Here is a 14,619-nt window from a genome sequence, read left to right as displayed (position 1 = left end):
TCACCTTCAGGGAAAGGATCAAAGCAGGGAGACAAGTTATGAAGCCACTGCAATAACTTAGGTAAAATATGATGGGAGCTTGGACCTGAGTGGCAGGAGAAGAGAAGCACGTAAAACAAAGCCTATAACCACATGCCTGTAACTCCATGCAAAATAGAAACGGAAACCCAGAGCGGGACCAGCAGAGACAGCAAGTCTGCCCACTGGGAAAGGTAAGCAGAGCTGTGACTGAACATCAGATGAAGCTCTGAGCTGTCAGGCAGCTTAATGCATTGTGTGGGCTCAAGTCCTAAATCTGTGCACTTTTGTCTAATTCTAGGTTACTGTCTTTAGTAAATCTAGGTTATTTATTCCCAACTCTAAGATCAAAGTTCTAACCCATTTAACAGACACTGCCTTCAAAGATACAACAAAAGTCTTGAAACTGAGGAATCTGACAATCCAAATCTTCCATTAAAGCAGAGGATCTCCCATTATTGTCCAATAAGTATTCATTAAGCTCTTACTACCTACTACATGTAGGGCATTGAACTTGGTGATTGAGATGAAAGCTTACAAAATTAGTTTTGTGGAGAGAAACTGAAAAACCCTAGTTCCTAACTTCATTAATATGGGAATTTTTTAAATCATCTTCCTATTTTGTATTCCCCCAAAATTCATTTGTTGAAGCTCTAACCCCCAGTGTGGCTGTATTTGGAGATGGGTCTTCCTAGGAAATAATTAACGTGAAATGAGGTCATGAGTGGGGAGGCCTGATCCTACAGGATTAATGACTTTATAAGAAGAGACACCAGAGAGCTCACTCTCTCTCTACAGGCACAACCCAAGGAAAGGCCATGAGGGCACATGGCAAGAAGACAGTTATCTGCAACCCAAGGGGACAGTCCTCACCAGACGCCAACTCTGCTGGCACCTTAATCTTGGTCTTAGAATCTACAGAACAGAAAGAAAATTAATTTCTGTTGTTTAGACCATCCAGTCTATGGTATTTTGTTATGTCACAGAGTATTAAATTCATATATAAATAAATATATATTATATATGATATCATATTTTCATATATACTTTATATATATATACTCTGCCATCCCATTCTCCTAAGGAGAGGTAATAAAGGTTTCAGAGCCCAACAATGAGCTATTATGGGCACCAGTTACTATAAATACCACTGTTCCTTGGTTCCCAACATTTTTTACAACTTGAAATTATACCTATTTCAGCCTATATGAAAAGTCGTTTTCTAGAATTTCTGATATCTCATTTAAACAATTGCTTTAACAAATATTTAAACAGAAACAGTGTTTTCAATCTTAGATATAAAATACCATACAAAACTCACCCTTCAGCACCTTCAGTCCTACTGTAACACTTTGGAAACACCAAATTATAGTCAAGCTATCTATTCCACAGCTATTTGGGCATGTGATGTGCCTTTTAGAGTTTCTGAGTTAGTGGCATAACCGAAACAATCTTAGCATCTCAAGGGCCTCCTTGGCCCACCTCAGTAAGCATATGGCTCCATGGAGTTGTCCAAGAACCAGCAAAGGTCACTATTTTACTAAGTAATGTCCAAAGTGCTTACTAAGGATTCACAGATCCTTACAAGATTTTTTCTCTTCCCTGCCTGCCCACACACTCTCTCCTTCCCTCCTCACTGCCCCTCACCCCACTCCAACCCAACCCTTTCCAGCCACACTAGCCTCACTTTTCCTCAAACACATGCAGCACTCCTGCACTGGGGTCTTTGCACTAGCTCAGCCCTCTACCAGGAAGTATCTTCTGCCAGGTGGCCAAATGGCTCCCTCTTTGCAATCTTGGTTGAAATGTCATCTTCTCAGTAAGACCTACCCAGTTCCCTACTTACAATCGCACCCCACCTCTATATTCTGGAAGCTCCTTCCTCTGCCTAGTTTTTCCCACTACCCTCGTCATCTTCTAAAATAGATCATCCAGGAATTATTTATCATGATTTTTGTCTGTCCTCCCTCCACCAGCATAGGGATCCTTCTCTGTTTTGTTTACAGCTTTATCCCTATTGCCTGGCATCCATTCTGCTAGATCAATACTTGTTGAATGGCAAATGGGGTCTAGAGCAAGAGAAACTAACAATTTGCTTTCACTGGACTGTAACTTATAACCGAACAAGCCATATCCCCACTGGGAGAGGAGCTGACTCCATGATTCTATACCATCCCAGAAAGCAACTATTTTCTCTCATAAATGTAGGCCACAGATCTTAGAAGATAAGGTTATTTAAAGAGTGATCCATTAATGTCGGCCCCTATCTTTAGGCAGGCGATGCCAAGATGCCTTTGGGTGATGAACTGCTCTATATGGAAAAGAGACTAAGGGTCAGAGAAGTCTGTCCTAGGAGCCCACACCAGGGCTCCCCACATTGTCCCCAGGATGGCAGTTAGGGGGCTCAAATCAAATATCTCCAGACAGATTCCATCCTAACAGGAGAACCCTTGAGTGTTTCAGGGAAGGTCTCCAGCATGTTCCCTCTGTGGAAGAAGTTTGTATGTAGAGGAACCTCTGAATCGACCCACTGTGTACATCATCTACTACCACCTGCCATACTCACATCACTTCTGTCACTCTACTCCAGCCTCACTGGCCTTCTCGATCTTGCCCCACAACGTCCAGCATCCTCCTCTCAAACTTTCCCTGCCTCCCCTGCCTGAAGTGCTCTTCCTCAGGGTATACACAGGTGGGGTCCCTCCTTCCACTTGAGGTGCTGCCCAGAAGTCACTCCAGCATACCCTGCCCACTCTTTATAACCTACCACAGCCACCCCCAGCACACCCTACCTTCTCACCTGGATTTATTATTTTTCTTTCACCATGCGTATCTCCACCTGTCATAGCCTGTCATTTCTTGTCTGCTTATTTTATGTCTCCTTCCATTGCAATGTAAGTTCTATGACAGTCAAGGATTTTGTTTTTTTCCTATTGTATTCCCACTCCTGAGAACAATACCCAGTACATAAAGAGGATTTAGAAAATACTTATTGGATAAATGAATGAATGAATGAATGAATGAATGGTTAGTCCCTCTTTTTTGGTATTAAACTGCTCCTTGCTTTATTGATACAAATACTGCCTTCAAAACTGATTTGTATGGTTACATATTTGAATTTTAAAATCTCAGCTGTATTATTTTGGATCACATATGTATGTATACAGTCATGTGTCACTTAACAACAAGAATACATTCTAAGAAATGTGTCATAGGTGGTTTCATCATTGTGTGGACACCATAGAGCACACTTATACCAGCCTGGATGGTATAGCCTACTACACACCTAAGCTATATGGTATGGCCTATTGCTCCTAGGCTACAAACCTGTACTGCATGTGACTGTACTGAATATTGTAGACAACTGTAATACCATGGTATTTGTGTATCTAAACATAGAAAAGGTACAGTAAAAGTATGATATTATATCTTATAAACTACCATTGTAGATGTGGTCTGTTGTTGACTGAAGATATCATTAAGCAGCACATGACTGTATGTATCCAAATGTATATTATCCAAGTATATCATACACACACATATGCATGTATATGATATACTTGGATTATATTTTTATGTGGAATGATTTTTTAATATAATTTATCTAGAGATCTCACTACAGTATAGTAATGGCCCCATCAAATTAGTTAACTTACCCAGGATTATTGATTAGAAGCTGGCAAGCCTGGAACTCAAGCCCAGGACTTTCTCATCCAATGGTCTATGATGTTTCCACTAAACCATACATTCAAAAATGGTGCCATTCCTCACATGTGTTGACAGTTACATATTCACCTTGCTTAATAGCCTACACAGTATCCTCTTACACAATTAAGCTTTATTTGCTAAGCTATTTCTACTTTTGTAAATTATGAGACTATGCCTTGAAAAAGATGTTAAACTGTATAGTCAAATCAATGTTTATAAAAAGCAACAAAAATTAATTGCTTCCATAAAGTTGTTTTTTCTTCTCAGATAGACCCAAAAGATTACAGCAATAATAGATTAAAAACAAAATCAAACCCCTGTGCTCACCTTATCAGTCCTCGATACATAATGTATTCACACCATCTGTCATGATCAGTGCTGTCAATATCCTAGTAAAGAGCAGAGAGGAGAATGTTTAAAACATAAAAAACAAAGCTCTATTCCACATTGCCAAAAAATGTGTTACCTACATGATAAATATCTCTTTGTACATGCTGTTTTCTCTTCCTGGCTCCTACTGATCTTTTTTGGTCCAAATTATTTGCTCATTCTACATATATTTATTGAGCACCTGCTATGTGCCCAACTAGCTTCTGTACTACATGCTGAGAAAACAAAGAGGAAGGAGGTCTGGAGAGTGACTTAGGTAAATCAGCGATTACAACACAGACCCTGGCTCCTGGCAGCTTTCCAAGCCTCTCATCCCCAACAGCACTGACCGCACCTTCATTGGTCATCCTGTACAGTACTTTACACACACTAGCTATGCCATCATGCTAGGTATCTGTTTCTATGTCTCCATCCTCCCACTCCTGCACAGAGGGACTCTTAATCACTTTTGGCCACTTGGCACTTAGCATAAAACCTGGTGTTGAGCAGGTGCTCCATCTGTGTTTGTTAAATTGAATCATGGAAATAAGAACATTTGGGGAGCAATCATGAGTCTTTTTGATGTTGAGAGCTTGGGACCAGGGTTATTATTCATCAAAGAAAGAGAACAGAAACATATTCTTTTCTATCATGTGTTGGGAAACTATAAATATGAGGCATTTATTCTGAAGAAAGAAATCTCCATTTTCTTCTTTTTAAATACCTTATATATAAAAAATATACCTGACTTTTCACCACTTCTGAATTTTACTGTTAACATTTAATTAAAAACACATTTTTAAATCACTAAAAGAATACACCACCATTTATTATATAATTCTTTATTTTTTTCTTAAGCTTAGTGGTAGACACATGGATGTCTATTAATCAACCTTTATTGTTGTTTAGAGTACACACATGCATATACCTTTTGTATACATAAAAATTATAATAAATTTTTTAAATTAAATTTAAAATGTTAATGAAGAAAATAAAGAAGCACTGTTCTGGTTTGTCTTGGGAAAATAGAAAACTTTAGCTATAGTATGGGGAATAATAAACAATAAATCTATTTAGCTATCATTTTGTTTATTCGATTTTTTAAAGATGCTGTAAGTCTTGCAAAAAAAATAAAAAAATAAAGATGCTGTAAAGTTTTAATACTGCAGGATTTAAATACTCATTTCTTTAAGAGAAAAATCTGTTCGTCCAAGCATTAATGATTAAAACTCTTCTCCACATTAATAAACTTCCCCCTAAAGAAAGCAATATAAGAATCCACCGTTAATTTTGACACAGCTTTTGACCACGACAGTGGAAATCAAGAGAGGATTAGATGAAAATCAAATCAAATTCTTCTTAACACCATGTATATCCTTCACACACACATGCACATGCACACACACAATGTAAGAATGCCCTCATTAGGATGCAATTTTTACTTAGACTTGCCAAATTTCATCTTGTCTAATATTCCTTTGTGATTTATAGACCATATACTTACACATTTCTCTTATTTTATTTTTGACATACAGCCAGACACACATAATATATGTCATGTAAGTCTGAGGGCTTTGCAGACGTTATCTTCTATTTCATTCTCAAACAACCCTATGATTCCACAGATACCGCTCTCACCACATTTCAGATATGGAACTTGAGGCCCAGAAAGGCTAAGTAACTCGCCCCAAGGTCACACAGCTGGTAAATGCAGCATCATCTAGGCTAATAAATAATGACAGACCATGAGAAGAGAGAGAGGTCCAGCACCAGGGCCCAGACACATGTGTGGGGCTATCTTAGACCCTCCTGCCATAAGTAAGCCATCAGCTGACTACACAGGAGAACCCAGGCAAGAACAGAAAACCACCCAGTCAACCCAAAGAATCATGAGAATATTCAGTTGTTACAGTTTTAAGTCACTATGTTTTGAGGTGGTTTGTTACATAGAGGTGGTTTGTTACATAGTGATAAACAACTGATACAGTCTCTGTGAGTACACACTTTCCAGGTTTTCCTCTTCTGAACTCTCCTTACTCCCTTTCCTGAAATAATCGGTCTTCTCTTCCTTCACCTACATCCCCATGATGGCCACATTCAATGTGGCTTCATTGGGGCTTTATTTGGTCTTCCTTTTGCACTTCTCTAATTCTAGCACTCTAATTTGCACTTCTCTAATTGCTAGCAATATCACCCACTTCCACGGCTTCAACGCTTCCCTACATGGTGGCCACCCCTTAATCTATAACTCTAGTTCTCTCTGCCCTGCTGAATTCCAGATCTGTATATGCACCTGCCTATTGGACATCTCTATTAATGTTCCACAGATGCCTCAAACTCAGCCCAAAGCTGAACTTATCTTCTTTGTAAAACGTTTCTTCCTTTTGTATTCTCTACAAAAATAAACGTCAGTATCATAATCCCTCTGGCCAGAGTCAGAAATCAAGGATCCACCTGTGGCTCCAAGGCTAAGTCATACAAGGCAATATAGGCTTTTTATTTTTCTCTTGGGATACTCACTATTGGAAGCCAGCTGCAAGGAAGAGAGGAAGCCCAAGTAGCCCATGGTGAGGAACCCGGGTCCCCAGGCCAAAGCACCAATTTGCCACCTGTGAATTATCTACTGAGTAGATCCTCCAGTCCCTAGTTGACCCTCCTAGCTGATCCTGCATGGAGCAGACATGAGCTATCCTCATTGAGCCCTGTCCGAACTCCAGATTCGTGAGCAAATAGATGACCGCTGTTGTTTTAACACTCTAATTTCTGCCTATCCAAAAAAATGCAGAGACTAAATCATCTTCCTAATATCTGCCTTGCCCTTCTTCCAAAATCGTAGTATTTTTAGCTGTGAATATGGCCATCAGGACTAAACATTACACCTCTCAACTTTCTGTACAGCAAGGTATGTCCATTAGACTAAATTTATGTCAGTGAAATATAAGTAGAAGTGTTAGAGATCAGTTTCTGGGTTTTGCCTTTAGAAGGGACTGGCATATGCTCTTGGCCCCTTCTTTATCCCTTCCTCTATCCTGCTAGCTACAACCTAAAGGCTGCTGTTTGGAAATATAGGCCTTGTCAAATGGAAGCACACGATAGAACACAGATTCCAAACACCACAGAGTGCCATTCCAGTGCTGATTCACCTGCCCAGACTTTTACATAAAGAAATATGATCTCTGTTATTTTCTGTCACATGCAGATAACTCTCATCATGCCATGCTCTCTTTCACCTGTCTTCCAAGCTCTGTAAATAATGTTACACCCTAAGAAGATTTAAGTAGTAAAATCAACATAAGATGGATAAGCTTTTTTCTCTGCAGATATTATCTCAAGACATGAGATAAAACAGAATGAAAGGAACCAAGACATCTGCCTAGGGCATAACTAAATATAACAATCATATTTCGCATTCTAAATTAATTCATTTGGCATTATAGTATATATATATATCATATATCATATATATATTATATATATCATATATATATTATATATCATATATATTATATATATATCATATATATATTATATATATATATATATATCAATCTTCTGGGAATTTATTTGTGTGGCAGTTCCCCAGAACATTATTATATTCTGGTACACTGACAAATTCAAGTGTTTTAGACCTGAAAATGTAGAGTAATTCAGTGTCATCTGCTGTGGCCCTGTTGGCTGATTAGCCATTCTCTCTATGAGACATTTCATTTTGTCTTTTACTCTCAATGCCATAATTAACTTTCTTTTTTTTATTTTATTTATTTATTTATTTACATTTTTTTGAGACGGAGTCTTACTCTGTCGCCCAGGCTGGAGTGCAGTGGTGCAATCTCGGCTCACTGCAAGCTCCACCTCTCAGGTTCATGCCATTCTTCTGCCTCAGCCTCCCGAGTAGCTGGGACTATAGGCACCCATCACCACGCCTGGCTAATTTTTGTATTTTTAGTAGAGACAGGGTTTCACCGTGTTAGCCAGGATGGTCTCAATCTCCTGACCTCGTGATCCGCCCGCCTCGGCCTACCAAAGTGTTAGAATTACAGGCATGAGCCATCATGCCCAAACCCATAATTAACTTTCATAATGTGGCAGATTGTGTTTTCTAAACATGGCTACAATAAAATCTCACTTCCCATTAGTATTCTTATCATGTGGTTTTTATATTCCTCCCATCAAGAGTTTAATGTGATCAGACTTGTGATGACACCGGGAGTAACAGTATATGACTTATAAAGCTATGCCATACAAAGCAATATAGGCTTTTTCTGGTTCTCTAGGGATACTCATTATTGAAAGTCAGCCAACATGCAGGAAGGAAGCCCAAGTAGCCCATGGCGAGGAACCAGGGTCCCAAGCCTAAAGCACAACTTGCGACGTATAAATCTACTGTGAAGTAGATCCTCTAGTCCTTGGTTGAGCCACCTAGCTGACCCTGCATGGGACAGAGATGAGCTACCCCCATTGAGCCCTGTCCGCATTGCAGATTTATGAGCAAATAGAAGATTGCTGCTGTTTTAAGCTCGTATGTTTTGTGGTGATTTTCTATGCAGCAGTAGATACTCAGACTGCGCATTAAATTGTTAGGTGAGGTTGATTTTTTAAAAAACATGAAAGAAAAAGAAGTATTTTACTTAATAAATTATAAATCCTATTAAGATTATGTTACCTTCACATTGCCATGTTCAGTGAGCTGTAGATAATCTCTGGAGCCAGGTGCTGAAGTGATATATCCCAGAAATATCACTTGATTTGAGCTACTTTTCAGTAGTTTTGAAACAGCAATAGCCTGCAGTTTCCTGTCGAGGTCATCTCTAAAAAATGTAAAAATATGACCCTTTATAGTATTTGTAAAACAATCTTTAAAAAGTCTTAGTTACCTCAGAGATGATCTGCACATAGTGAACAAGCCCAGAGTCGTTCCTACTCGGGCAAATGTCTTAATGTTATACAAATGAACAAGACATAGATACAGTGCTTCAAATGAGTAGGCAGACAGACATTTGGCTGAGAACATGACCTTTCTTCACAAATCATTTGGAGTCCAGTCAATTTAAAGATCAACTCTAAATACAGCATTTGTTCAACTTTTCATCAGAAGAGATTAAATCAATAATGTGAGAACTCACCATCAGTATTACAGCTAAAGAACTAGTAGTTTAAAAAAGTAAAAAGAGCCAAGAATACTGGTAAGATGAAGAATCCTGACATTTGCAGAGCCCATCAGGCTTATGTAACCTAAGCTCCTTCAACTGAACACTACTTTTTTTTTTTTTTTTTTCGTGAGACGGAGTCTCACACTGTCACATGGGTTGGAGTGCAATGGCACAATCTCAGCTCACTGGAACCTCCACCTCTTGGGTTCATGCAATTCTCCTGCCTCAGCTTCCTGAGTAGCTGGCATGACAGGCACACACCACCATGCACGACTTAATTTTTGTATTTTTAGTAGAGACAGTGTTTTCCATGTTGGGCAAGCTGGTCTTGAACTCCTGGCCTCAAGCAATCCACCCACCTTGTTTCCCAAAATACTGAGATTACAGGCGTGACCCACTGCCCAGCCCAACTGAACACTTTCTGAAAGCCTTCTTAACTCTCCTGCTCAAACACCGGCCAAACATGGTGCTTTTATTATGCTAAGCACTGTAAACCTATAACTGAGATACTTAGGTGGGTACATCTAGCTCCTGGGGAGTTTAGAGTCAGTCTGTTTGGGGGAAAATAGGACATCATATTTTACATGATCCAGCCAGGAAAACAGAAACACCCTAGATGTTTCAAACAAAGTGAATTTAATATAGGGAATTGGTTAGCCAGATAGGAGTCAATTATGCAATCAGAGATTAACAACAATAAGAAACCAGTACCACCTCTACAGCTACAGGGAAAACAAGAGGAGGTGATATTATCAGAGTCCAGAAGCCAGCACTGACTAGTGGGAGATGTATCAATGGAGGAGGCTTCCCAGAGGAACTGGGACCATTCAGAGAAGAACTGGAGCCACAGAAGAGACTCAACTCCTCCCATAGACACCAGAGGAAGCAGAGAGAGAAGGAGAGAAATACACTCTCTTCTCTACTCCCTCCAACCTTGCACTAGTGCCTCCCATTGGCTAAACCTACCCAGAAGCCAGAAGGCAAGGGACTGTGAGAAATGCAGTTCTCTGCAATGCATAGCTGAGAGTAAGAGCAAGGAATGGAGCCCAGAACAGATAGGAAGTAGACAAACAGGGTATTTACATAGAAAGGTAGCTAATACATGAGTGTTAAGGGAGAAAATGACAAAGAAAATAGAAGATCACCAAGCACTGAGAAGACTGGAGAAACCTTGTTGAGTTAGGATCTCAAGACAGGACTGAGTTGGATAAATTTGTGTAGACAGCTGAGGGCTATTAAAAGATGTCTCAAGAAATAAAAGAGTGAAAAGAATGGCCATTTGTTAAACCCCTTTGCTACTGAATTCTCACAACAGAAGGCAGGTGGTAGCTCTATTTTCAAATGAGGCTAATATGCCTATGGTTATTCTTCATCTCCCCTGCCCACATTCATCCTCTGTCTTTCTCTATGCCCTGGGAGGCTGACCCCTGCAGATTTCACCTCCTGGACTTCCTTCTCTCCTGGTTTCAAGTTAGGTTTGGCCAATTGGAGGCACCACAGGAGATTAAAATGTGGGAGAAAAGCAACATTCTGGGATTCCTTCCCCAGTCCCTCTGGCAGTAGCTGCATTCTATGCTAGGTGGTCCCTTGTCCTGGTTCTGGGTCTCACTGGGCTCTGGGAACACTGTTTTCTCTGCCTATTCCTTCAGCCCTAAGGCAGGCACTGTTATGGGTGTCTGAGTGCCTCGGCCTCTCTTATTTGTTCCATGGGTCCCTCCAGCATCTTGTTAAGTAGTTCTTTCATTAGGTCTGCAGGGAATTCTGTTCCATCTGATACCTACAACTAGGATTCAAATTCAGGTCTAGAAAATTCCAAAGCCACTGAACCACAGGAAGTGTTTTCAATCCAACATATTTTAGTAACATCTAACTGGAAGTAATCTGTGAATTTGGTTTTACATTTTCTCAGGAGATAAATCTTACCTAGTGAGAGTAATAAAAGTTAAAAGTATATATATGTGTATAAGGAAAGAGGGCAAGACAGAAAGAAAGAGACAGAGCTCACATATGCTTTATGTTTTCTTATCTGTTAATATTTTGTCAGTCCAATAACCCTATAAAGTAAGCTGGAAAAGGGAATTTTATCCCATTTTCAGAGACACGAGAACTGGAACTTACCAAGGTTTACCTGCAATGGAACGAAACCTAGAACACAGTTTTGGTTCTTTGTCACATAGTGTCAGACTATGGATTCTGTGTTCTCTCCTCTTTGTTTATGATGCATGTTATAGATTTCTTTAAATGGCGATTAGTGGCTCAGTTAATTACCTAAAATAATATCAATTTTCGTTAGGGTGTTTGCCTGTGTGACTTCTAAAAAATGCTGCCATTTCCTATTTAGTGGTTATAAAAGATGTACTTATGTAGTCAGTACTTTTTAAAATCTTTTGAATCAGCTAATAACATGCACAAGCATTAGGAATTATTCATTCCTAATAGGATTTTCACATTTATATGCCATAATCACTGGAAAATGAAATCTCTAAATATTTTTTCACAGTAAGAATTTGTGTATTTAGTACTGTAGAAAACAAAGACAAATAAAACATGTAGTGATCGCGTCACAAATTATTCAAGGTGTTAACTTTCCTATGTCACTTTTGGGGAGGCTACAGTGTACTAGACAGTAATTCTGGGGGGTGGCTCAGAGCAGTGGTTCCTAAAGCAAAGACAAAGTCTAGTCATGTGCGTGGGACATGTCAGATGCTTGATTCATGTTTGATAAATGAATTATTTTTTAAGCTGCCCAATATACCTTATATTCATAGTTGTCTGATTTGGTTTAGTAACGGCCATGTTAATTGAGCACTTACTACATTCATGTACATTGTATGAGGTACTATGGGCACAAGAACCCCACGAAATAGGTAGGATTATTGCCCCTGATTTGCAGTTGAGAAAATTAAAGCTTGAGGTAGTTAAGTAACTCAGCAAAGGATACACAACTAGTTAAAGAATTAGGATTCAAACCGGATTGTCTGATTCCAGGTTCTGGAATCCCATGCTCTTAATCATTAAACTACACTGCCTTCATCCCTGGAGGTATGTATCCTCAATATGTGTTCACTATTATTGTTACTGCTATTGTTGTTGTCATTATTATTGAATCAAATGAGCAAGACAGCAAGTAAAGGATATGGTGTTATCCAGAGAACTTTAAGTATGTGGTTAACAGAAAGTGAGAAAAGGCAATCCTTCCCTCCTCTTTTTCAAGCGCATTCCTAGGGCTCTCTTTTAGCTTTCTCTTCCTTTTCAAACCTATTCTTCACATTTTGGGATATATTGGAGAGAGTTAAAGGGGACGGGGGAAAAAGGCAAAGGAAAAATGGAAGGAGTTCAACTGTTTCTTAGGTTGAGAACTTGCAACCTTTAAACAAGAAAGTACCTTTTTTAAAAAAAGATAAACCCAATGTTAAGTACAACATAAGGTCATGGGAATGATTTCTGAATGTCTGTACTTCCTACATGAAAATCACTGGGAGGAACAGAAAGCATTTCTTCAAACAGCTTTTTTAAGAGATACGAACCATCTACATCATCCATCCTCCAAACACTCCTCTTATTTCTAAGGAGGTAAGCAAGAGTCTGGTTCATGAATGGTTCATATTAATTATATTTGGAAGGTTTATTTATATTATTTATTATCTGACCTATTTAAGAAAATATTCAAATATGCTTTCACAGATTCACATAATAGTATTAGAAACAGTGAGGTAACCAGGGAAATAAGAGTGGCAGACACATCAATTTGTTTAAATAAAACATAGTACAATAATGTTGTTTTCCAAAAGTATGTCACTTTAAAGTTCTGTGGCCTCTTGTGTCATTAATGCAGGCAAAGCTTGCATGTGAATGTCATAGCACATAGCTCTTTACATTCATGTTTAAATTATTGTGGTTTGGTATGGTAGAGTATAAGTTATATACTTTTATGTTTGCTTTTACAATATATTGCTGGGATTATTCATGATTTATTCAGTACTGTCACTGGTTGTAAATGTTATTCTTTGGTGGTAAAACTCATTCCCCACTCTTCATGTTGCTTGTAGAGGGACTTCCTTAGAAAACCACCATTGGCCTCTCTCCCCATTCTTTACTTTTGGGGAGGACTTTTCTAATTCAATAATCTTGAAGTTAATTTTACGTGCTTGTCTCAAATCCTTCTTTTCTATTCTCCTTGGAAGCTGCCAGTTTGCAAACAAGCTGTTTTCCATCCTCTTCTTTCCATCAAGGAGAGAGCTTGCCAGGGCAGGCAGGGTAGGCCCACCGTTTAGGGGGAGTCATTTTCATATATATTTGGGGATGTATTCACAAGTCCATATGGGCACTTAAGCCAGGTTGTCCAAATAGGCTTATCAGTATTTAAAGTGATATTTAGATCTCCCTCTTCCAGATTCCTCTGCCTATCTGTTGTTTGTGAAAACATGAGGGAGAGAAGAGATGTCATTTAATAAACTCAAATCCCAACAGTACTTCCATTTGTAGCAGTAATCCTGTAGGAAAAGGGAATTTCTTTTTCTGTTGTGTGGTTTATTGTGTAGTTGCAAGCACTTGCAGCCCTGGGTTTGGGGCTGCCTATGCCCTGACCCTGTGCTTGCTCCTCATTGGATGGGTTGTCTGACCTCTCTCAGCCTAGTTTCTTGACCTGCAAAATGGGACTCTAATAGTGCTTACCTTGCACAGAGTGAAGATCAAACACAGTAATGCACTTTGGACAGTCCCTGCACAGGGAATTGACCGTACAGCTCAGTAAATGCAGACTAACACGGCCCGTCCCTACACCAGCACTAACAGCTGCCTGCATCTTAAATGCTTCTGTCTGATTTTAAAAACCAGCAACACAGGGAGAAATACTTTGGGAGGTAAAAAAGAAGAAAATGAGAAAGGTGATTTCATAGAAATCAAAGTACATTATTAATAACATTTCTTGGCATTTGGGTAATATTAGGTAGGCCAAAGAAACCCACTCGTGGTTCCCAAAGTGTGTCACGACAAAATCCACCAGCTTGCCCGAAATGTTAACGGTCAATGTGATGGCTGGTGCGATCTCGCCCTCTGGTGACGGAAGAAGGTGATGCTCCGATTTCACAATTGGGTATCTTGACAAAGCCATAATCCTGTATTGCAATGAAAAGAGACATGGGCATCATTGTCAGTACCACTCTACCATGTACATGTGTTAAAAAGGGATGTGTCAGAGCAAGATGGCTGAATAGGAACAGCTCCAGTCTCCAACTCCCAGCGCGAGCGACACAGAAGACCGGTGATTTCTGCATTTTCAACAGAGGTACTGGGTTCATCTCCCTAGGCAGTGCCAGACAATCGGTGCTGGTCAGCTGCTGCAGCCCGACCAGCGAGAGCTAAAGCAGGGCGA

At 39.5% G+C, this 14,619-nt stretch overlaps 1 protein-coding gene across 1 annotated transcript in view; it reads right to left on the bottom strand.

The window, feature by feature from the left end:
• CWH43 (cell wall biogenesis 43 C-terminal homolog) overlaps positions 1–14,619 on the bottom strand; it is an 89,703-nt gene that overhangs the window by 24,160 nt on the left and 50,924 nt on the right. The window contains exons 12-14 of the mRNA XM_005554882.4: positions 14,213–14,362; positions 8,759–8,903; positions 4,054–4,115 (exon numbers count right to left, since the gene is read on the bottom strand). Of these exons, the coding sequence (XP_005554939.3) occupies positions 4,054–4,115; positions 8,759–8,903; positions 14,213–14,362 (357 nt within the window). The remainder of the gene's footprint in view (positions 1–4,053; positions 4,116–8,758; positions 8,904–14,212; positions 14,363–14,619) is intronic.

This window comes from Macaca fascicularis, chromosome 5, assembly GCF_037993035.2.
Source record: "Macaca fascicularis isolate 582-1 chromosome 5, T2T-MFA8v1.1".
NCBI classification, from domain to species: Eukaryota; Metazoa; Chordata; class Mammalia; order Primates; family Cercopithecidae; genus Macaca; species Macaca fascicularis.
This window is presented reverse-complemented; position numbering and strand designations above follow the sequence as displayed.